We start from the raw sequence: 24866 nt of genomic DNA, 5'->3' as shown, positions 1-24866 counted from the left end.
GAAGTGGGAGAAGTGAAGCTCTGAACCCGTGGCTGTGTGGGCAGATTGGATGCGGGGTGTGAGGCAAAGGGAGGACCCGGGGACGCTCCCAAGGTGTGTGGTCTGAGCAACAGAAAGAAGACGCTGCCACTTCTTGAGCTGGGAAGGACCAGGGGGACGAGCTGGAAGGACCAGGAGGACAAGCTGGGTCCAGTGGAGCCAGGAGTTTGATTTCGGCCCTGCTTGTTTTGACATCCAAGGGGAGATACCTCACAGCCTTTGGAGACGGGGGTTTGGAGGGTGTGGGAGGACTTGGAGCTGTGACGTGGAGGGAATCAGCAGCAAAGAGATGGGCCTGCAGCCCCGGCAGGCGGTGCTCCAGGAGAAGAGGCCGCTGGACAGTGGCGTCTCTGAGAGGTAGGGGCAGCACCTGAAGTCGGTTCCCACCGTATTTAGTGCAGTGATTGCATGTGGCAGTGCTGAGTAATTTTTGGTGAAAGAATAAGTGAGTGAGTACAGATAGATCTTGCCACAAAATCCCAAACGGTTTGAACCGGACACTCGAGTCGTGGCAGGGCTTGCCTTACGTGACCTCTGTGGAGGGTCCTGGGACGTGAAGGTACAGGCAGGGCCTCGGAAGTAGCCAGAGAGATCCGTGGGTGGGGCCGCCTCAGGGGCTGATGGCAGCAGGGGTGCTGGGACCACAGCAGCTGCAGCTCTCCAAGCCTGAGGCACAGGATCGCATGGGGGGGCCGCAGGGTGTTGGCCCAGACAGACCTGATTCAGATCCCGCTGCCAGGCACTTGCTGTCCGACCTCAGGCAACAGTAATAGTAACAACATTTTACAGCCCTTAGGAAACCTCTCAGTCACCTCCTAAGTGCTTCGCCTCGTTAGCACATTCAATCCTCACAACCACCCCGGAGGCAGGGACTTTATACTCCTCCCGTTACACATGAGAAGCCTGGCAGGGTTAAGTCTCTTGCCTTTGGTCACTCTGCTAGTAGCCCGCAGAGCTGGGCTTTGAAACTAAGCAACCCGCCTCCAGGGTGTGCCCTGAGCTGTGCAGCCTGGCCTCGACCACACGTTCCCTGCAGGCCTCTGTTTCCCCATCTGCAAAATGGGAATCACCGCCCTCGTGCAGCACGACCTGCAGACACAGAGGGAGATTTCAGGCGGGGCCTTCAGCACGGGCATCAAAACAGGGCCCAGCCTCTGGGTGGCAACTCAGGGTGAGTTCAGCACAGCACTGGCTTTCCCGTGGACAGAAGTTGCCAAACATTATGAAAGTTGTATAAAAACTTGAGGGCAAGATTTTTATATGCCCTGGAAAGCTCCCGCGTACTCATTCTTACTTCTGGTACTAGAAGTACCGGTTCCAGAAGCCGAGGGAGCAGAAGGGAAAGAAACACCTTTCTTGTCCCTTTTCCTGAACTCTTTGCATTAAAAGAGGGCACCTGAGGACATAGTTCATCATTTCCTGGGGAAAGCAAATCATGGCAAGGATATTCCTGGAGCAGTGAAACCTCCAAAAAGCCAAGTCGAAACACGGCTGCTTCCTCATGTTGGAGATGAGTCCACAGCGCGGGGGGCAGGGGTGGGGGGATGTCGTCAGGTTCCGGGGGACAGACTTTGACGCTGCGTTTTTGGCTTTAGGACCCCTATGCGGCCTTCTTTAAGATGGATATGGACAGGGATGGCATCGTCACCATGCACGACCTTCATCGGCTGCTGCAGCACCTGCTCTTCAACCTGAAGGACGAGGATTTCGAGCGATTCCTGGGCCTTCTTGGCTTGAGGCTCAGCGTCACGTTAAATTTCCGAGAATTTCGAAACTTGTGCGAGAAGAGACCGTTCAGAATAGAAGACACCGCGCCTCAGAGACTCATTAGGTAAGAGAGCAGCATAGGTCTGCATTAACGCTGAGTCCACACACGGGTGCAAATGATGGAGTTGCCCCCCAGGAGCTGTTTATTTTGTCTTTTCCTTAGTTCAAGAAAAATCACATTCAGAATTACACATTCAGTGTAGAAAGACTAGAAAATGCAGGTACAGGTTAGAAGATACACCTGATCTAAGCACCTGTGAACATCATTTTTGTATTTCAGGGTGTATCATCCCCGTCTTGTTTCTTTGCACATAAATATATACATATATGTTTTTCTTTTTATGAGCCTGGGGTCAGATATATACACGTGTTGCTCAGCCTTCCAAGACATTTGGGGACACCGTATGCAGAGGGAGGTGCGCGGTGCTTGTCAGGAGAACACGTGGACTTCCTCCAGGCCCAAGACGTTAACCTGGGCAGTAGGTGTGAACTGGGGAATCACAGAACACCTTATGGTAATTGATGGATACTGAGTGTCATTTCAGTCTTTTTCCTATGTGCATAAATACACACATGTACTTGTATATTTTTCTTTTTATAAATTTGGGGTCAGCTGTGCCAGCTGCTTTGGGAGGTGCAAGGACCGCTTTCAGCCCTTTCCTAGGTAGTGCTCCCCACCAGACCCCCGGCCACCCAATGCCGGCCTCACTCACGGCAGGAAAATCTCTGCGTCCAGCTGAGCTGTGACTCCGTTTGTCTCCTTGGCTTCTCTCAGTAAGAGCATCTGCTCCTTGAAGCGGTAGTGGGTTCCCATCTTTTCCGGGACGTGTCACAGTCTGCTCCCCATTGAGATCTGTTGACAGGCGTGAATGAAGTAGCCATTCAGCCACTCCTTTACCAATTATTATAAGTACACTATTAATATTTTTTGAACCGTTACCATCCACTGCATTTGCTGCTACAAGTGATACAACGCAGTAGTGGCATTCACTGGGTCCTTCTGCCCTTGAGGTGCTCCCAGCCCCCAGGGACTATAGGCAAGTGCCCCTTCTACCCGGCAAGGGCAACCCCTGGAAGGGGGAACCCCCAGAAGCCCCTGTCACTGAGCCAGACTTTGTGGCACTTGGCTAGGCTGCAGAGGCCCTCTGGTCTTGCACTTTAATTTTTCCCTCTGAATTTGCTGGTTTGATTTTGTCTATACTTAAAAAGCCAGCGAGGAAGAAAACAACTGTAGTCTCTTTCTAAGTGAAACGATCATGTCACACGTGAGTTGAACACCTGCTTCCAATTGCTCCATTTATGAGGAGCTTTAATATGAGACTTGATTGCTTAACGTTAAAACAAAGCACAAAAATATCCTTCAGAAGGAACTTTCTGGAGAATGTATGCAGAGTGGATATGGAAAATTTCAACCACAAAGCGCAATCTTCCCATCCAAATGATTCCACCTTCTTAGTTGTATTATTTTTTCATTCATCACACATTTACTGAGGGTCTGCTGTGTGCTGTGTCGCCCCAGGACTCGGAGGTACAAAGATGGATGAGATGAACACTCCCTTTGAGGGGCTCAGGGCTGAACTGCGACAGGTACAAAAATAAAGAAATAGAAGGATGTCTGAAGTGCCACAGGGAGGCGAGAGGCTAAGCCTGCTTGAGGTGCACAGAAAAAGCAGGACATTTCAGTTGGGTCTTGAGGTGTCAGTAGGAGTTTGTCCGGTGCAGGTTACCAGACCGTGGTTCAAGGCCAGGGAACAGCATTTGCAAAACCACAGAGGTGGGAGTGTGGAGCACATTGAGGGAATGGGGAGAGGATGCGTGTGCAGAAGTGGCACGCACAGCGGGAGAGGAGGCCTCGAGATGCAGGAGGGCTGGGTGTGACAGGGCTCGAGTGCCAGGCTTGGTCAGTAGGCAGGAGAGGATTTTATGCCGCGGAGTGTGTGGGTCACGTTGTGCCATAGAAACACCCTTCAGCAGCCCCAGAGCAGAGGATGGATATGGAGGAAGCGGCCGGTTCCAGGGAGACCCAGCTTGGGCTCCAAGGGTCTGGTGGAGAGCAAGCTTTGAGACCCCAACCAAGGCACTGCTTTAGAAAGCCAAGCCTTCCCATGGCCGGACCCCATACCTGTGCTTCATGAAGGTGTATCTTTTCATACTCCACAGCCCTTTAAGGAGGCATCACTACCTGCCTTTGCAGATGAAGGAATTGGGGCCTAGAGAAAAGTAACTGACTCGTCCAAAAGGACCCAGGTGATGGGCGTTGGACAGAGATTGGAACCCAGGATGCCTCTGGGGAGGGGCCACTTCCTCTGCCTGGAGAGCTCGGCCTCTTTCACCCTCCCCAGCCTCACTCTCCGCCAGCCAAACCTAGACGCCTTGCCGTATTGGAAGCCATCCTGCCCTCTCAGTTGGGCCCCTCTGCCTTCTGGGCCTTCACTTTCCACCTGCATCATCAAAATGCACTACTTTTGAAAACTTTGAAGGTTCATAATTTTGTCAAAGAGAGGAAGATCATCTCGTTTGCTTCATAACTGCACATCATTTTTAAATGTGTAAATACCAGTTAGAGCGATTGGTCCAATGACCTGTTTCATTTACATCATCTATTCCCTCCCAATCTATTCCCTTGTTTAAAACACACGGGCCTTGTCCATTTATCTACTGACAATCCACATCAAGTACATTGTGGTACATGTACATCATCAGAGATGAAAGAATACTGTCAAGTGTCCTTTTAGCAGAATTAGATGGGCAGCTTCTTGTCACAAAATATTGTACGATCCAGTCCTTCCTGATGAATGACTAACTAAATGAAAATAACAAATTTCCTTGTTGTTCTTAGACATGTATCACTTACTCACTTATCAAGAGATTTGGTTTATATGATCAAGTGATGAACCATCATCTTCTGGTTCATCTAATAATTGCAAAACATTTTCTGATCTCAGTTTTCTTCCCTTTGCCACTTGCGCATGAAATAAGAATTCTCAATTTTCAACTACATTCAGTGAAAGCTAACGTAAGACGACAAGGATGGTGTCACTGTCTTCTTTTTACCTTCTTGAAAGATGCTGTTACACTTTGAGCAGTGCAATCAGAAAACTGAAGGATGATGTAATAGTGGTGATTCATTTCAATATTGTATCATCCTGCTAGGAGATTCCATCATTTTTTGTTTTCTTCTTATTATTTAGTCTCCTTTTTTTAGCGTAGCTGGAAATAATTAATGAGCAATGATTGAATATTTCTTAGAATAATGAAATAGATCTAGTATAATTAAATCAAGATCACTAAGATCCCATGATCTATCATATTCTAAGAGGTTTCAGTGGACCCACATGGTAATTGCAAGATAGAAGGAGTTTTATTTCATAAAGAAAATAAATACATTTTTTGTTGTTTTTTGGAAGACCTCTAAGAAAGAATAAAAGTCATGAATGCCACTCTTCTATTTTCTCGATCATACAGAATCACTATTTCTCTTTAAATATTTGATAGAATTCACCAATGAAATCATCAGGTCCTGGAGTTTCCTTTGTCAGAAGAATTTTAACTACAAATCTAATTACTGTAATTGTTAAAGGATCATTCAGGGTTTCTAATCCTTCTTGACTGAGTTTTAGTAATTTTTGTCTTTTAAACTATTGGTCTGTTTCATCTAAGTTGTTAAATTCATAAGAATGAAGTTGTTCATAGTATTCCCTTACTATTCTTTTAATATCTGTGGGGTCTTTAGTGATGTCCCTTTTTTCATTTCTTATATTGGTAGTTGATGTCTTCTCTCCTCTTTTCTTGATTCATTTAGCTGAAGGTTGATCAATTTTACTGATGTTTTCAAAGAACCAGCTTTATGTTTCATTTCTTTTTCTCTATTGTTTTTCTGTTTCGATTTCATTGATTTCTATTCTTTATTATTTTCTCCTTTCTTCTTGCTTTAAGTATACAAGAAGTTGATCCTTGAACAACACAGGGGTTGGGGCACCAAACCCCTGCACAGTCAAAAATCTGTGTATAGCTTTTGACTCCCCCAAAACTTAACTACTAATAGCTTACTGTTGACTGGAAGCTTACCAATAACATAAAGTCAGTCAACACATAGTTTGTATGTTATACGTATTATATACTGTATTCTTACAATAAAGCAAGCTAGAGAAAAGAAAATGTTATTAAGAAAGTCATAAGAAACTTATATATACTACCAAATGTAAAATAGATAGGTAGTGGGAAGCAGCCACATAGCACAGGGAGATCAGCTCAGTGCTTTGTGACCACCTAGAGGGGTGGGATAGTTGGTCATAGTGTTTAGGTTCTCGCCTATTTTCTATTTGTTCTATCAGTTACTGAGAGAGGAGTGTTGACGTCACCAACAATAATTTTGCATCTGTCTATTTCTCCTTCCATTTTTATCAATTTATGCCTCATGTATTTTGAAACTCTGAGAAAAAGTATATTTGTATTTACCATTTCTGCTTCTCTTCTTTTATTTCTCAAGCTCAAAAGTGTCTCTCTCCGCTGTCATTTTCCTTCCCCTGAAGAACTTCTTTTAGCATGTCTACTGGAGACACGTTACCATAGTTTTCCTTCATTGAGAATATCTTTATCGCTCCTTCATTCCTAACGGTTTTTTTTTTTCTGGATATAGAATTATGGGTTGACAATTCTTTTGTTATAACACTTTAAAAATGTTGTTCCATTGTCTTCTGGCCTCCACAGTTTGTGAGGAGAAATCTACAGTCATTCAAATGGTTTTCCCTCTGTAATGTGTCATTTTTCTCAGGTTGCTTTCAAGATTTTTTCTTTAGCTTTGGTTTTCAGTAGTTTTATTATGATGTGTTTGAGCATGATTTTCTTTGAGTTTATCTTTTTTGAGGTTTGCTGAACTTCCTGAATCTATGTTTTTCCACCAAATTTGGGCAGGTTTCAGCTATTATTTCCTGAAGTTTTAAATTTTTTTCTGTACCAATCTTTTTCTCTTCTCCTTTCAGTACTCCAGTGACATGGATGTTAGACCTTTTGTTTTTGTATCACAGGTCTCTCTATCATAGTCCTTGGAGATATATTCTTTTTTTTCCCTCTATTGATCAGATTAGATTATTTCTAGTCATCCATTTTCAAGTTCACTGACTCACTCCTCTGTCATCTCCATTCTGTCATTGAGCCAATCCAGTGAAAATTTTATTTCAGTTGTTGTTTTTTCCAGTTCTAAAGTTTCCACTTGGTTCTTTTTTTTTTTTTTTTTTTTTGACTGCAATTTCTTTGCTCAGAACTTGTCTTTCCATTTATTTTAAGAATGTGTACTCTTACTTCATGGTTATAATAGCTGCTTTTAAATATGATAATTTCAACAGCTGGGTCATCTTGGAGTTGGTGCTTGTTGTCTTTTATCTTGAAAATTGTTGGGATTTTCCTGGTCCTCTGTATATTGAGTAATTTTGGACTGTATCATGGACATTTTTAATGTTATATTGTGACACTCTGGTCCTGTTAAAATCCTTGGTAATGCGTTGACTGATTGATTTTTTTTAGGCAGGCCATCAATCCATTTAGTTTCAGAGTGCAAGTTCTGACCTACCTTCTGTGGTTTCAATATCAGTTCAGTTTTCAAAGCCCTTGTAGCTCTATCAGGTCAGCCCATGAGTGCAGCACACAGGAGACAGTCTTAACTACACTGTAGTCAAGTTCTCAAAGCTTTCACTGTGCTGCTTTGGGTTAGTTTCACACGTGCACATCACAGGTGAACCTGGAACTTCCTTCATTCATTTGGGCATCCCTTTTTCTAGCACTCTCTATGATTTCTCCCCACACTCTCCAGCACTCAGGGACCCCTTTTTTGTCCTTCTGGTTGGAAAATCTTAGGTTTTAGCCATTCTGTGCTACTGAGTGCTTCTCATAACTGGGTCCACCTCCAGGCCAACATGGTGGGAGAAAAACGAGAAAGAGAAAATAATGTGGATTTCTCCAATCCTCCTTGAACACAGGGACCCCTTTTACCATCTCCTCTGGTTAGAGAGAAGAATTTCAGTTGTGGGTACCTACTTGGCCAATACTATTGCTGGCACCACCATAGAAGTGCAGTTTTGTAACTGGGCTTGCCTCAGATCAGGAACGGGACAGTAAAAAGAGACAAGAAAGGGGGGATTTCCCCCATGCTCTTTGTACTTCAGGGGCTCACCTTCCTAGTTCTTTGGTCAGAAAAATGGACTTTCTTTTGGAGATTTCTCTGTCCAGATCCACTACACAGTTCCAGAATTAGGACTGCCTTTAAGCAGCCCTTAAGCTGGAGATATGGGAGGAAAAAAGCCCATGAATCTCACCATTATATAAGTCATTCTTCAAGTTTTGATTTCCCTCTCCATAAGCCTCCTATTATTTACTTTTTACTGTCTTCAGAGAGTTACTTTTTGTATTCTGTCTAGAGTTTTTGGTTGTAACCAGTGGAAGAGAGAGGAGGAAGTAAGTATGTGTGTCTACTCCATCTTAACTGGGACTGGAAGAGCATCTCAGGACTCTTGCCCTGCTTGGAACACTGCTCCCCAGGGTCACACAGCACCTCCTCATCACTCATGCCTAAAGGAGCCCTGCTCTCTGGTCTTCTTGGCTGAAGTGCCCCGGACCCCACCCTGGTCCATCATTCTCAGTCACATTCAGTAGCTGAAGTTGCCTGATTCACTTATTTTTCCATGTGTTTGCTGTACATTCCTGCCACCACAGGATGGGCTCCTTGAGGACATGGGTTCCGTTCACCATGCTCATCATTGTGTTTGTAGGACTTAGAGCAGCACATTGTATGTATTTGTGACTGACAGTCTGGCTGATAGGAAGGCTGGATCTGACTGATTGTCAAGATCTAAAGAGGCAGACAATAGGAGAGAAAATAAGTGACTTCTGGAAAAGGCCACAGAAAAACCTTCCAATCTCTCTAGAGGAGACAAGGATATAAAATGGTACAGAGGAGAAATGAATGGGAAATAGGTAGGAGCTCCTGGTTTGAGCACAAGTCACTAAGAAAAATAATCCAGCCTCATAGCCTGGAAAAGGAATTGGGTAGGGAGGCTGCTTGGACATGTGTCTAGACAGTGAGATCAGCTTGATAGTGAGTTGACTTTGAAGAGACAGAACATGCCTCTCAGGATCTCCATCCTTTTGAGGGAAGTCCAGGTGAGACGTCTGGGTTCAGACAGGATTTACGAGGCACCTAACGTTGAAGGCAGGGGAATAGGCATCATGAGGACCTACAGTCCTTTTAAACAATAGTTGTGAAAATGCAACATAATCCACCCAACCTTCCACAACCTTAGTGGTAAAGATAGAAGATTAGACTGCTTGATCTTTGGATCCTTTTCCACCCTTGAAATTCCATGATTCTGTGAAGTCCGGTAGACAGTTGGAGATGGAATGGAGAAGCAGGTGAGGTTACCGTGCTAATGGCACAGAAGTGTGGGCAAACGGCATCCAGGTGGTAGCTGTGGGCAGGAGCGGGGATGACCTCTCAGAAGAGTAAATGAGCTTTGGGGTGGAAGGAGAGAGAAGGAGTGGTCGAGGGGGCAGGCAGAGAGGGAGAGTCACTCACTGAGGGCACACGTGTGCCAGCTGGTGGGTGTTCCACCCCATGGTGTCATTTAAAGAGCAGCCTCATGAAGGTGACTAGAGAGGGGAGAGCTGGTTGACAGCATCACATGTTAGGCCAGCAAAGACCCCCGGACTTGGTAATATAGAAGCAACTGGCAAATTTAAAGACTGTGTGTGTTGGGGGGTCTCAGTCAGGGGAGGTGTGCCAGCCATAGTTCACCTGTGCTCCCCACAAGCTGGCATCTGCCAGGAGAGAAAATGAAAGTGGGCATGACCTCATTTGGTCCATTTCAGCAGCGACATGGGAAGAGGGAGAAGACCCCGCCCAGCTGCAGCGGGTCCTCAGCACCTGCCCACTGAGGAAATGCAAGAATTTTTGTTTGCCAAACCACAGGAGTCAAAGTTTATGTAATTCACCGAAGAAGCGCTGGTCTGAGTAAGACCCTTTCCACGTGACACATGGGTCAACAGCACAGTGTGGGCTTCTGCGGTAACGAGGGCCATGGTGTTCTTGGTGACCAGTGCGTACGGAGCACTGTCAGTCATCAGGGAACCCGAGGAGCGGTCCAGGAGAGCTGAGACCAGCAGCAGAGTTTCTGAGAAAGAATTTAAAGGAGAAGCCACATGAAGAGCAATGATTACTGCTTAATTTGTTGGTTCCAGTGCTGTGCCCTGCCGTCTGCTTTTAAAATGTAGGACAGTAGTGGGATGTTCCAGGAGGGCCTTCTCTGGGACACTGCAGGCTTCACTTTCCCCAGGACCTCACACAGTGCCTGGCACTCCAGCGGTGCTCAGCAGAACTGCTCTAGTTGAATTGAAATAGACACGTTAAATGAAAAGAAGATCCTGCGTGCGTAAAAACCATGGGTGGCCCTCACCTCTGTGAAATGTAATACTTAATGGATCCTTTCCTCTGAGGAGTGAAGTTAGAGGGGCTACCAAAACTGTAGCTTCAGAAAGAATGACAACGGTGAGAAAGGCTTTCCTCTGGCATGGGAGGGCCCTGAGTTTGAGTGCCAGGATTCCCGGTACTGGCTGTGCAATTTCGGCAGGCGACTTCACCTCTCTAAACCACAGCATCCCCTTTTGCAAACTGGGGTGACAATGCCGGCGCTGGTGTGAAAACCCAGATTCGGTAGTTCCAGCCTGACTGGTCACAGAGCTTGTGGAGGCCACGATTACCCTAAAACCACAGTGCTCCCCACCTGGCATCACATACAAAGGGTCAGCTACAAAGCCGCGTCTTTGGGGATCACATAAACCTCTGACTGCTGCATTTTCTCAACTGGCAGCCTCCTGGTTGACTTTAGATTTTTTTTCCTTATGAGCAGCTCACCTGCTAGAGCATGAATAACACCACTTCTTTAAAAGGGCAAGGTGGGGCTTGTGTGCTGTCCCCACCCTGGTTTTCCAGGTTCCCTTGAGGGGAAGTTCCTGTGAGGGTCCCTGTGGGGCCTCGCTCAGGTGTCCCCCTTACTCACCCTCAGGCAAGACGCACTGATCACCCACGTGCCTGTGCGCGAGCGTGGTTCCAAGCAAGGCGACCGCGGAGAAAGAAGTGGCGAAGGGTTTTACAGGGTTTCACGCGCCCGTAATTTGTTTTAGTGATTGGAAGAATCCAGGGCACCCCAAACTCCTTCAGCCACAGTCTTCACTGAGCCCCGTGGAGGCCTAGCCACAGTCTTTTTTTTTTTTTTTTTTTTTTTATTTATTTTACTTATGGCTGTGTTGGGTCTTCGTTTCTGTGCGAGGGCTTTCTCTAGTTGCGGCAAGTGGGGGCCACTCTTCGTCGCGGTGCGCGGGCCTCTCACTATATTGCGGCCTCTCTTGTTGTGGAGCACAGGCTCCAGACGCGCAGGCTCAGCAATTGTGGCTCACGGGCCTAGTCGCTCCGTGGCATGTGGGCTCTTCCCAGACCAGGGCTCGAACCCGTGTCCTCTGCATTAGCAGGCAGATTCTCAACCACTGCGCCACCAGGGAAGCCCCACAGTCTTTTTTTAAAGTGTCTTTGGCGCCCATCATTCTGTGAGTAAACAGAGTTTTGATCATTTTACATCCCACAGACCGAACCTTTGAACATGAGCTGAGACAGAGTCTGTAGGTCACGTTCCCACAGTGTTCCTGGACTGTTTGCTTTGGTCTGCGTGATCACGCCAACGTGTACGTTCAGGAAAAAATGTTTTTAGTTGTCTTCATCCGAAGACGATGTGATAGTGTGTTTTTTATCCCTCTGGGAATAAATGAGCCCTTTTTGTTTTGTGAACTGCAGGAAAAGTTGAACAGCATTTATCTGGAAATAAGCAAGGACTCCTAAAATTTAAGATTTCCCTAACATGCAGCTGGGGAAATAAGACTGTATTTTAAGAATTAAGTTAGACCAGATGTGAAATAGCAGACTTTAACGCTATCTTTGAAACAAACTGGGGTAGGGGACTCCCTTGGGAGATTAATGAGTCCATTAAATTTAAACAGATTCATTTTTTTTTTCTTTTAAGACCAAAACAGAAGGTCGCAGATTCAGAACTGGCTTGTGAACAAGCACATCAGTATCTTGTTACCAAAGCAAAAACCAGATGGTCAGACTTGTCTAAGGTAAGAAAGTGATTATTTCCTTAAAAGGAAAGGGAATCTATTTCAATGTTCCAAGATCATTGGGATGAGGGAGCTATTTTCCATCCAGTCACTAAGATGGCAAAGCAACTTTGTATACCAATCTAGGGACTCCTTTTTTTCTTAAAATACTTTTTCAAAATAGATTCTCACATTCAAGGTCAATTGATCTTTAGAAAAATAAGCAATTGTAAGAGTTACGTGGACTGAAGTTGCTGGCTTATCTAAGGTTTGATATGAATTAAAAATTTAAATGAAAAATGTAAGACGCTATCATTCTTGCTTTTACACAGTTATAAACATGCTTTTTAAAGAGGTATTTCTTCCTGTCTTGCTAAAATTATAGAAAGCATAGTTTGAAGGTGAATACCCTCCATGTGCAATTGTGTAAACTGTGATTATGGTGTCAGGATGGGAAACATACTCTTAGCAATGGCAGCTGTACCTGCAGGACAGTAGATCTGAAATGCAAACCTGGGTCAGCCTGAGGTCTAGGATATGGGGTCACCACTTCTCAGTGCAACAAGGACACAAAAACTTCATTTTAAAAAGTATTTGTATACTGCATTACGGAAGTATTTTCACACTGTTCTGAAGAACGTCTCCACTTTGTTTCACGTGGTCATTTTCTATTTATGTTTGCTCTGTCTTGGCCTGTGCCCGATGTGAAGTCCCGCTTTTAAGTCCTGTTACGCACCGGGCTGCCTCACAGCCTTGACTGTGCCAGCCCAGGCCGGCCAATCACACCTTCTGAAGCCGGGCCAGCCTTCCAGAGCAGTCCTTTGGGTCGAGGAGTGCAGGGCAAGCTGTGAATTGTCAGCAGCGGCCACACAGGACACAGCGGCGCCAGCCGGGGAGAGGGCAGAGCCGGCCACCTGGCCGCCTTCCCGCGTGCCCGCCCCATCCCCGCTTCTCTCTGCCTTCAAACTCCCTCAAACCTATTTAAGAAAAAGCCCCTTCTCCCCAGCGTGCCTCCGCTCTCAGCTGCCCCGCCCTCCTTCCCCTCACGGGAGCAGCCCGCCCTGTGGTCTGACTCCAGGGACTCCCGAGGGCCACGTCCAGGGCCCTTCGCAGCTTCCTCCGACCCCGCTTTGACTTAGCACAGACTCACTGCGCAGGGGTTTGTGCCCCGGGTTCAGTGGTAACCAAGGCCTGTCTGCTCCCGCCTGGCGGAGCTCACGAGCCAGGGGAGGTGACAGATTATTAACAAAGCAGATGGGCCCTGAAAGGAGCAGGCCGCTGGGAGTGGCCAGAGGCTGTGCAGGTCTTTGTTTCTGCCTTGTTCAGACCATCCTTCCTGAACCGCCTCCACCCCCGGCTCCACGACACCCTGCAGGGCCCCCTCCCCTCCTGTCCCGGCCTCCTGGCTGGGTGACGTCCTCCCCGTCCGTGTGGGCTCTCACTCCACCTCGATTCCACGGCCTCTCGAAGCCACCTTCATCCTTGATGTCATGCAGGACCCCAAACGATGTGTGGAGGAGGCGTGGGGACCCCAGGGCGCTGTGCTGCTAAACCAGGAGCCTTGCGTCTATCGGCGGAGACCTCCTGCATCTCTCCTAGGACTGAGCCTGGCGGGGAGAGGACGCGCTTTGTCCAGAATCGAGCATCGTGTCACCTCACTGGCCCCCACAGGACTAAATGATCCTGCGCGTGTGGATATCTCTGCCACTCTCTCAGTTTGTTTTGACTAAAGCACTGGAGGAGTTAGTTCTGAATTCTAAACCCGCAGAAAGTATAATACCTAAGTAAGATCAGCAGTATTCCCACCGGGCCAACTGGTGATGAGACGGGTGTTCTCACTCGGTGCTCCCATCCCCGCTCGTCACTTCCGCGTCCCAGCGTTTAGAGATGGTGAAGGTGACCAAAGGTGTGGGGTCTCCCTTCTGCCGCATTTCTGTTGGGAGTTCGCCAAACAGGACCTGCTAATATCCAAAGGGATGTATTCTCCAGTAAAACCGCGTTTGAACTTGAACAAGGATTCAGCGTTTAGTCATCTAGTGACCTTCACATAGAGTCACGGGGCTCCCCGCTCCGCCATGCGCTGCTGGGGGCACCTCCAGCTGCATTCTCAGAAGTACATAGGAGTCGTCCCATTTGGGGGCAGCTTAATATGCTCATTGCTATTTAGGTGTTTTTGGAAAATAAGTTCATTGGTTTCTTCAGCAAACATTATTATGAGCTAACTGTGTAAGGTACTAAAGACACAATGACAAAAAAAAATAAAGACATGGTCTCTGCCCCCAAGAGACTTGTGGTGTAAACACCAATGAGAACTCTGAAGAATGATGTGTGTTACAATGGAAGTGGCTTGCGTATAATGGGGTACCCAAGAAGAGGTCACTTGAAAGATGAGCAGGTGTTGGACTGGGGAGGTGCTGGGGAGGTGGAGGATACCGGGACTGAACCAAGGCAAACACGTGTGGGATTGACCGGCACGGTGCGGAGTACAAAGAGTTCAGCAGGGATGTGTCAGACCTAGGGGTCAGAGCAGGTGGTTTTCAGTGCGAGGCAGTGGGCGGATCACAGCAGGCTGTACATGCTTTAGCTTTTTAAAAGTTGCAGTAAAATGCACATAACATAAAATTTACCATCGCAACCATTTTTAAGTGTACCAGTTCAGCGGTATGAAGTACATTCACACCGTTGTGCTATGTACTCTAAGTTTTTAATGGGGCTTTGAAATCCTCCAGTCCTAACTTTTTTAAGCTTAATTGTTTTTTAATTTGTGACGCTACAGTAGAATATAAAAACAATATGTGTATATAACTATGTATATATAATATGTATGTATATATGGACATTTAACATACATGTTTTATAATATATATGTATTATATGTATAACGTATATGTGTAGTTTAAATAAGTGTGTATAATGTGTAGTCACCGTGTATCCCAGATTGTACACCACCATGTAACCACCATCCAGATGAAGGAATAGAATATTAACAGTATCTTAGACCAGGGAGCTACGCTTTTTCTGTGAAGGGCAAGACAGTAAATATTTTCGGCATTGTGGGTCACAGGGCTCTGTTGGGACTCTCAGATGTCTTACTTTCTTCCCCTCCACTAGATGTGTAGCAGTAGCTCGTTGCTGCTTTAATTAGCATTTGTTGTTTACTAATGAAATTGGGCATTTTTTCATTTGTTTATTCATTAGTCAGTTTTCTTTATCTGCGAAGTGCCTGCTTGAGACTTTTTTACAGATTTCACACTGGCTTGTCTGTCTTTCTTTCCTTGGTCAGTGGGAACGCTTACTTTGGTTTGGCCAGTAGACTTTTGTATGTGGTAAGTGATGCAGATATCTTCTCTCAGTTTGTGTTCAGTCTTCACCCTTTAAAAAAATTTTTAATTTAATTTTTCTTCCAGTTTATTGAGATATAATTGACATACAGCACCATACAAGTTTAAGGTGTATGGCATAATTATTTGACTTACGTATACTGTGAAATGATTATCGCAATAAGTTTAGTGAATGTCTAGCATCTCATATAAATATGAAATTAAAGAAATAGAAAAAAATGTTGTGTGTGATGAGAATTCTTAGGTTTTACTCTCTTAACTTTCGTATATAACATACAGATGTGTTATATATTATATATATGTTATACATACAACTGTGTTCATTATATTCAGCTGTACTCATGATATTTATCATGTTGAACATTACATCCCTAGTACTTATTTATCTTAGAACCGGAAGTTTGTAGTACCTGTTGACCACCTTCATCCAATTCCCCCTCCCCGCACCCCTTGCTTTTGGTAATCACAAATCTGATCTCTTTTTCTATGAATTGTTTGTATGCTTGTTTGTTTGCTTTTAGAGTATAATTGACTAAAACATTATGTTCGTTCCTGTTACACAACATAGTGATTTTTCTTTTGTTCATTTCAAAATGATCACCAGGATAAGTCTAGTTATTATGTGTCACCACAAAGATACTTCTTAGTTATTGACTGTATTCCCCACACTGTAGCTTTTATACCTGTGACTCATTTATTTTGCAACTGGAAGTTTGTACCGCTTAATTGCCCTCACCTATTTCTTTCCTCCTCCCAGCCCCCTCTTCTCCGGTAACCACCTGTTTGTTCTTTGCATCTATAACTCTGTTTCTGTTTTGTTCTGTTTGTTCATTTGTTGTATTTTTTAGATGCCACATAGAAGTGAAGCCATACAGTATCTGTCTTTCCCTGTCTGACTTCTTTCATTTGGCATAATGCTTCTAGGTCCATCCATGTTGTCACAAATGGCAAGATTTCGTTCTCTTTTATGGCTGAGTAATATTCCATTGTATATATGTGTATATACCACATCTTCTTTATCCATTCATCTATCAGTGGATACTTAAGTTGCTTGCATATCTTGGCTATTGTACATTATGCTGCAACTCCAGTTTTTAATGAAGTTGTTTGGTTTTTTGGTGTTGAGTTCTATGAGTTCTTTGTATATTTTGGATTAACCCCATATAAGAATATATCATTTGCGGCTATCGTCTCCAATTCAGTAAGTGGCTTTTTGTTTTCTTGATAGTTTCCTTTGCTGTGTGCAAAGGCTTTTGAGTTTGATGTAGTCCCATTTGTTTATTGTTGCTTTTGTTCCCCTTGCCTGAGGAGACGTATCCAAAAAAACACTACTACGATGGATGCCAGAGTACTGCCTATGTTTTCTTCTGGAAGTTTTATGGTTTCAGGTCTTACAACTGATTAAATAGACTTTAATCTATTTTGAATTTATTCTGTGCATGGTGTGAGAGAGTACTCCAGTTTGAGTCTTTTGCATGTAGCTATCCAGTTTTCCCAACACCATTTATTGATGAGGCTGTCTTTTTCCCATGGTATATTCTTGCCTCCTTTGTCATAGATTAATTGCCCATATAAGTGTGGGTTCATGTCTGGGCTCTCTGTTCTGTTCCATTGATCTATGTGTCTGTTTTTGTGCCAGTAGGATACTGTTTTTATGATAGTAGCTTTGTAGTTTAGTTTGAAATCAGTTAGTGTGATACCTCCAGTTTTGTTCTTCTTTCTCAATACTGTTTTGGTTATTTGGAGTCTTTTGTGTTTCCATACAAATTTTTGAATTATTTGTTCTAGTTCTGTGAAAAATGCCGGTAGTATTTTGATAGGGATTGCATTGAATCTGTAGATTGCCTTGGGTAGTGTGGTCATTTTAACAATATTAATTCTTCCAACTTATGAACATGGTATATCTTTCCATCTATTTGTGTCATCTTCCATTTCTTTCATCAGTATCTTATAATTTTCAGAATATGGGTCTTTTACCTCCTTAGATTTATTCCTAGATATATTATTCTTTTTGATATGATTTTCTTGATTTCTCTTTCTGATAGTTTATTATTAGTGTATAGAAATGCAACAGATTTCTATATATTAGTTTTGTATCCTGCAACTTTACCAAATTCATTGATGAGCTCTAGTAGTTTTTTGGTGGCATCTTTAGGATTTTTTACATATAGTATCATGTCATCTTTAAACAGTGATAGTTTTACTTCTTCCTTTCCAATTTGGATTCCTTTTCATTCTCTTTCTTGTCTGATAGCTGTGGCTAGGCCTTCCAGTACTATGTTGAATAAAAGTGATGAGAGTGGATATCCTTGTCTTGTTCCTGATCTTAGAGGAAATGCTTTCAGCTTTTCACCATTGAGTGTGATGTTAGCTGTGGACTTATCATATATGGCCTTTATTATGTTGAGGTATGTTCCCTCTATACCCACTTTGTTGAGAGTTTTTATCATAAATGGGTGTTGAATTTTGTCAAAAGCTTTTTCTGCATCAATTGAAATGGTCATCTGATTTTTGTTTTTCAATGTGTTAATGTGGTGTATCACATTCATTGATTTGCAGATACTGAACCATCCTTGCATCCTTGGTAGAAATCCCACTTGATCATGGTGTATGATCTTTTTAATGTATTGTTGAATTTGGCTTGCTAATATTTTGTTGAGGATTTTTGCATATATGTTCATCAGTGATAGTGGCCTATAATTTTCTTTTTTTGTGATATCTTTGTCTGGTTTTGGCATCAGGGTAGTGCTGACCTCATAGAATGCGTTCATAAGCATTCCTTCTTCTGCAATTTCTTGGAAATTTTGAGAAAGACTGACAACTCTTCTCTAAATCTTTGGTAAAATTCACCTGTGAAGCCGTCTGCCCCTGGACTTTTGTTTTTAGGGAGTTCTTTTATTACTGATTCAACTTCATTACTGGCAATTGGTCTGTTCATATTTTCTGTTTCTTCCCAGTTCAGTCTTGGGAGATTGTACATTTCTAGGAATTTGTCCACTTCTCCTAGGTTGTCCATATTATTGGCATATAATTGTTCATAGTAATCTCTTATGATCCTTTGTGTTTCTGTAGTGATGGTTGTAACTTCTCCTTTTTCATTTCTGACTTTATTGGTTTGGGCCCTCTCTCTTTTTCTATTGATGAGTCTGGCTAAAGGTTTATCAATTGTGTTTATCTTTTCAAAGAACCAGCTCTTAGTTCCATTAATCTTTTCTATTGTGTTTTTAAGTCTGTATTTTATTTATTTCTGCTCTGGTCATTATGATTTCTTTCCTTCTATTAACTTTGGGTTTTGCTCCTCTTTTTCTAGTTCCTTTAGATGTAAGGTTGTGTTATGTATTTGAGATTTTTCTTTTTTCCCGAGATAGGCTTGTTTTGCTATAAATATATTTTGGGTCCTTGTATTTCCATTTTCTTTTGTCTTCAGGTATTTTTTTATTCCTTCTTTGATTGCTTCAGTGATCCATCGGTTGTTTAGTAGCATAGTGTTTAGTCTCTACATGTTTGTGATTTTTGCAATTTGTTCCTTACAGTTGATGTTTAGTCTCATAGTGCTGTGGTCAAAATAAAAGCTTGATATGATTTTAGTTTTCTTAAATTTACTGAGACTTGTTTTGTGTCCTATCATGTGATCTGGAGAACATTCCATGTCCACTTGAAAAGAGTGTGTATTCTGCTGCTTTTTGATTCTCTCTATATATACATCAATTAGGTCCATCTGATCTAATGTGTCATTTAAAGCCAATGTTTCCTTATTCATTTTCTGTCTGGATGATCTGTCCATTGATGTTAGTGGGATATTAAAGTCCCCTACTATTATTGTGTTACTGTCTATTTCTCCCTTTTTGTCTGTTAATATTTGCTTTATGTATTTAGGTGCTTCTGTATTGGGTGCATATATATTTAGAATTGTTATATCTTTTCTTTAGATTGATCTCTTGATCATTGCGTAATGTCCTTCTTTGTCTCTTGTTACAGTCTTTAAAGTCTATTTTATCTGATATAAGTATTGCTACCCTTGGTTTCTTTTCATTTTCATTTGCATGGAATATCTTTTTCCATCCCCTCACTTTCAGTGTGTGTGTGTCTTTAGAGGTGAAGTGAGTCTCTTGTAGACAGCATATATATGGGTCTTGTTTCTGTATCCATTCAGCCACTCTGTGTTTTTTGATGTAGCATTTAGTCTATTCACATTTAATATAAATACTGATAGGTATGTACTTATTGCCATTTTGTTAATTGTTTTGGGATCGTTTTTATAGTTCTTTTTTGTTCCTTTCTTCTTCTTTTGCTCTCTTCCATTGTGGTTTGATGACTATCTCTAGTGTTACATTTGGATTCCTTTTTTTTTTTTCTGTGTGTCTATTATAGATCTTTTGTTTGTTGTTATTGTGAAGGTTATATAGCAATCTGTATATACATGTGATTATTTTAAGTTGCTGGGCTCTTAAGTTCAAATGTATTTTAACAATCCTGGCATTTTTACCCCACACACACACTTGCTGTTTTTGACATCTTATTTTTCATCATTTTGTTTTGTGTATCCCTTAACTACTTTTTGTGGATATGGATGACTTTACTACTTTTGTCTTTTAACCTTCCTACTAGCTTTACATGTGGTTGATTTACTGCATTTACTGTATATTTGCCTTTACCAATGAACTTTTTTCTTTCATAATTTTCATGTTTCTAGTTGTGGCCTTTTTTTCACTTAGGGAAGTCCCTTTAACATTTCTTGTAAAGCTCGTTTGGTGGTGCTGAATTCTTTTAACTTTTGCTTGTCTGTAAAATTTTTTTGATCTGTCCATCAAGTCTGAATGAAAGCCTTGCTGGGTAGAGTATTCTTGGTTGTAGATTTTCCCTTTTCATCACTTTAAACATATTGTGCCACTCCCTTCTATCTAGCCTGCAGAGTTTCTGCTGAAAAATTAGCTGATGGCCTTATGGGAATTCCTTGTATGTAGCTTGTTGCTTTTTCCTTGCTGCTTTTAATATTCTTTCTTTATCTTTAATTGTTGCCATTTTAATTACAATGTGTTTTGCTTTGATCCTCTTTGCATTGATCCTGTTTGGTACTCTCTGTGATTCCTGTACCTGGATGTCTGTTTCCTTTCCCAGGTTAGGGAAGTTTTCAGCTATTATGTCTTCAAATATGTTCTCTGCCCCTTTCTCTGTCTCTTCTCCTTATGGGATTCCTATAATGCGAATGTTGTTACATTGATGTTGTCCCAGAGGTCTCTTAAACTGTCCTCATTTCTTTTTATTCTTTTTTTCTGTTCTGTTTCAGTGATTTCCACTACTCTGTCTTCCAGCTCACTGATCTGTTCCTCTGTATCATCTAATATGTTGATTCCTTTTAGTGTGTTTTTTATTTATGTTATTTTTTATTCCTTTTAGTGTGTGTTAATTATTGTATTCTTCAGCTCTCTTTTGTTCTTCTTTATATCTTCTGACCCTGTTAAACTTCTCACTGTGTTTATCCATTCTTCTCCTGATTTCTTTGAGCTTCTTTACAATCATCGTTTCAAACTCTATTGGGTAGGTTGCCTATCTCCACTTTACTTAGTTCTCCTGGGGTTTTATCGTGTTCCTTCATTTGGAATATATTCCTCTGTTGCCTTATTTTGTCTAATTTGCTGCTTTTACTTCTATGTATTTGGTAGGTTGGTTACGTTTCCTGACCTTGGAGAAGTAGCCTTTCGTAGGAGACATCCTGTGCATCCCAGCAGCACACTCCCCTCTGGTCACCAGAGCTATATGCTCTAGGGGTGCCACCTATGTGGGCTGTGTGGCTCCTCCTGTTGTGTCAGGCTGACTGCTGTGGGTGGTCTGGTAGGCATGGCTGGCCCACAGTCCGGTTGGTTGCCAGGCTCTGCCTTGTGCAGAGGCCACTGGCTGCTGGTGGGCGGGGCCAGGTCATGAGACTTCTGACTACAGGGCCCCAGGGGGTCCCAGGGCTCGTGCTGGCCCACTGGTAGGCAAAGCCAGGTTCTGGGGTGGGTGGTTGCAGGGCTGGGTGTCCTGGATCTAGTGTCAGCCTGCTGGTAGGAAGGGCTAATACCTGACACAGCTGGCTGCAGGGTCTGGCGTGTCCTAAAGCTGCTGTTGGCCCACCGGTGGTTGGGGCTGGATCCTGGGGCAGCTCTCTGTGGGGTCCAAGGTGTCTTGCAGCTGGTTTCAGCCCACCTAGTGGGTGGGGCTAGATCCCAGGGTGGCTGTCTGAAGAGCTGTGGTGGTCCTGGGGCTGGTGGGTGGGGTCAGGAACCAGGGGGTCCTGGGGCTTTTGCTCACCCACTGGTGGGTAAGGCTGGTCCTGGGGCTAGTGCTGGCTCACTGGTGGGTGGAGCCAGGTCTCAGGATCTCTGGCTTCAAGGCCCTGGGGGTCCTGGAGTGGATGTTTCAGCCTGCTGGTGGTCAGGGCCAGGGCCCTGGGGGTCCTGGGGCTGATGCCTATCCACTCATGGTGAGGCTGGTCCCAGAGCTCGTGCCAGTACACTGGTATGTGGGGATGAGTCCTGGACCCTGTGGTGGGCTCAGGGTGTCTTAAGGCAGAAGGCCTGCTGGTGGGAGGGACTGTGTCTCTGCCCAGCTGCTTGCTTGTCCTGAGACGTCCCAGTACTGGTGCTGACACGCTGGTGGGCAGGCCAGGTTCCAGCATTAATAAGATAGAGGGAGGATTCCAGAATGCCGTTTGCCAACCCCAGTGTCCACGTGGTAGAACGAGCTTCCCCAAAATGGTTGCCACCAGTGTCTATGTCCCCAGGGCAAGCCCCAGGTGCCTTCTGTTTCTCTAAGAGGCTTTCCAAGATCAGCAGGTGGGTCTGACACAGGCTCCTTTCAAATTACTGTTTCTACCCTGGGGCCCGGAGCATGTGAGATTTTGTGTGCACTCTTTAGGAGTGGAGTTTCTATTTCTCACAGCCCTCTGGTACTCCCGAGAGTAAGCCCTACTGGCCTTCAAAGCCAAATGTTCTGGGGACTCATCTTCCCAGTGCAGGAACCCCAGGCTGGGGAGCCCAGTGTGGGGCACAGACCCCTTGCTTCTTGGGGAGAACCTCTGCAATGGTAATTATCCTCCCATTTGTGGGTTGCCAGGGGTATGGGTCTTGACTATACCATGACTCTGTGGTCTCATTGTGGTTCCTTCTTTATATCGGTAGTTGTAGAAGCTCTTTTCTGCTAGTCTTCTGGTTTTTCTCATCAATAGTTTCTCTGTTAATAGCTGTAATTTTGGTGTGTCCATGGGAGGAGGTGAGCTCAGGGTCTTCCTAACTCCACCATCATGGCCACACCCTCTCCTGTTTTCACCCTCTTTATGTGATACCTTTTGATAAATATAAGTTCTTCGTTTAATGTAGTCACATTTTTAACTACTCCCTAAAGTTCTTGTTGAAGAAACCCCGCCCTGAAGTCATGGAGATATTCTCCTGCGATCTCCCTAGCAGCCTCAAAGCCTCACCTTTCACATTCAGGTCTTGACATCAGCACTGGAAGTGTCATGTGTCATGCTGTGGGGATCCAATTCCATCTTCCGTGTGGAGATCAGTTGTCCTGGCACCACTCATTGCAAAGTCCATCTTCTCCCCCACTGGTCTGCAGTATCACCACTGTCCTGCATCAGTGCCCATGGGTGTTTCTGGGCTCCTCCTGTTTCATTGGTCAGTTTGTCTATCTTGGCACCAATACCACATCTTTAGAGTCCCCATAACTTAGTAAGACATCTTAATTAACTGGTCGGCAAGTCCTGCCTCCTTGTTCTCTGAGAGTTTTTGAATCAGTTTGTCAAGTTCCACAAAGAAAAAAAAACTATTGGGATGTTTGGCAAGAAATGACATCTCTACTACATGGAGCCTTCCAATTAATGAACACATTGTATCGCCATTTATTTTGATCTTTTTAAATATCTTTCAAAAAAGTTTTAGACATTGCTGTGTAGAAGTCTTACAGTCATTTATAAGATTTATTCCTCAAACTTTATATTTTTGATGCTACTGTAAATGTTATTTTTTAAAATTCATTTTCCATGTCTGAAATATAAAAATGTGGATGATTTTACATATTGATATAGAATCCAGATTTCTTGCCAAAGCCTCTTAGTGTAATAATTTATTTATGGATTCCTTGTATTCTTATATATACGGTCATGTCATTTGTGAATAAATGACAATTGTATTTCTCCCTGCCCTGTTGTTACACCTTTTAACAATTTTAACTTGCCTAACTACACTGGCGGGCATCTCCAGTACAATGATGAATAGAGGGCGATAGAGATATTCTTGCCTGGTTCCTGATCTTACAGGGAATGTTTCGTGGTTTCACCGTTAGGTATGATACTCGCAGAGGACTTGGGAGATGGACCCACTGTGTCTCCCTCACAGTGTATTAGAAGGAGGAGTGAATGAGCTATTGTTTGGAAACAATTTAAGACAGAGCAGAGCGCCCTGTGCTACCTGCTCTTCTAGTCTGTGGTGACAAATCCCCAGATGCCTTTTGCACCCCTCGGGGATATTACAATGGTACCGTACCATCTTGTCACAACAACCGGAGTCTCACGTCCCTCATTTCCCCTCTGACAGCCAGCCAGGCAGCCAAATTCGCTGCGTCGTGGAGATGACAACCTCAAGCAGTGTGGGCTACGCCTCATTTCCCAGGCTCTGGTTGATTCTTATTTCTAATAGTGTTTGATCCCAAGTTGCTGGTCAGAGAAGAATCCAAGCCACACACCTGAGACCACTCATTACCCAGAAATAAGCCCCTTCTAGGATGTTAACACTTGTTCGTGTTTTGCTCGATCACCTTCTTTAGAGGAATGGGGAGGATATCTAGGACATAGATTAAAAGGTTTTTAAGCAGGAGGCATGGGAGAAAAATGTCTTAGACTGTTCCAGATACTGACTATTGAAAAGCCTGTATACTGTCTGAGCAATTTTGTATGTTACTAAATGCTGCCTTGGAATATTGCAGAATTTTATCGAAACCGACAATGAGGGCAACGGCATTCTTCGACGACGGGATATAAAGAACACGCTGTACAGCTTTGATATTCCCCTCACACCCAGAGAATGTGAGAAGCTTTGGATGAGGTGAGTGGTATCTGAAGACTGGCTTTTCATTCCGGACGGCCAAATTCAGCACCAGGCTTTCGTCACTCCTCAGGGGTCAGGTGGGACCAGGAATGGTTTTCCTATGGTTGTATCTGTCCTGTTCCCCTGTAGAAAGAAGCCTTGGCCAACAGGCTGGCCTTCAGGAACACGAGGAGCCAGGTAAACACTTGTCACCCATATTAAATATTACACTTGAGAGTTTTGCATTTCCAAGGAACCGGGAGTTCAACCACATCCTTTTACTGTTTCAGAGAACTAAGTCCCTCCCCAAAGACTTAACTCTAATACAAGTAGCTCAGCAGACAGATCTGCAATGGGTAAAGGGAAAAGCAGTCTCTCCCCATCACCTAAAGATGGAAATCAATATTGCACAACAGTTTTATAGATCAGTAATTTGCTGGAAGAAAATCACCAAAGTTTTGGTAACTCGGAGTGGTTTCCCGAGGGTGTCTTAAACTGAAAATAGTACCTAATATTG

The 24866-nt window shown here is 43.8% G+C and overlaps 1 protein-coding gene across 11 annotated transcripts in view; it reads left to right on the top strand.

The window, feature by feature from the left end:
* Positions 1–24866, top strand: part of EFCAB6 (EF-hand calcium binding domain 6) — a 253522-nt gene that overhangs the window by 160035 nt on the left and 68621 nt on the right. For all 11 annotated transcript variants that reach the window (XM_082352631.1, XM_082352630.1, XM_082352622.1 and 8 more), the window contains 3 exons: positions 1635–1870; positions 11868–11964; positions 24249–24367. In XM_082352631.1, coding sequence (XP_082208757.1) covers positions 1635–1870; positions 11868–11964; positions 24249–24367 — 452 coding nt within the window. The remainder of the gene's footprint in view (positions 1–1634; positions 1871–11867; positions 11965–24248; positions 24368–24866) is intronic.

Source organism: Balaenoptera borealis (genome assembly GCF_965194805.1).
Source record: "Balaenoptera borealis genome assembly, chromosome: 13".
NCBI lineage: Eukaryota > Metazoa > Chordata > Mammalia > Artiodactyla > Balaenopteridae > Balaenoptera > Balaenoptera borealis.
This window is presented reverse-complemented; position numbering and strand designations above follow the sequence as displayed.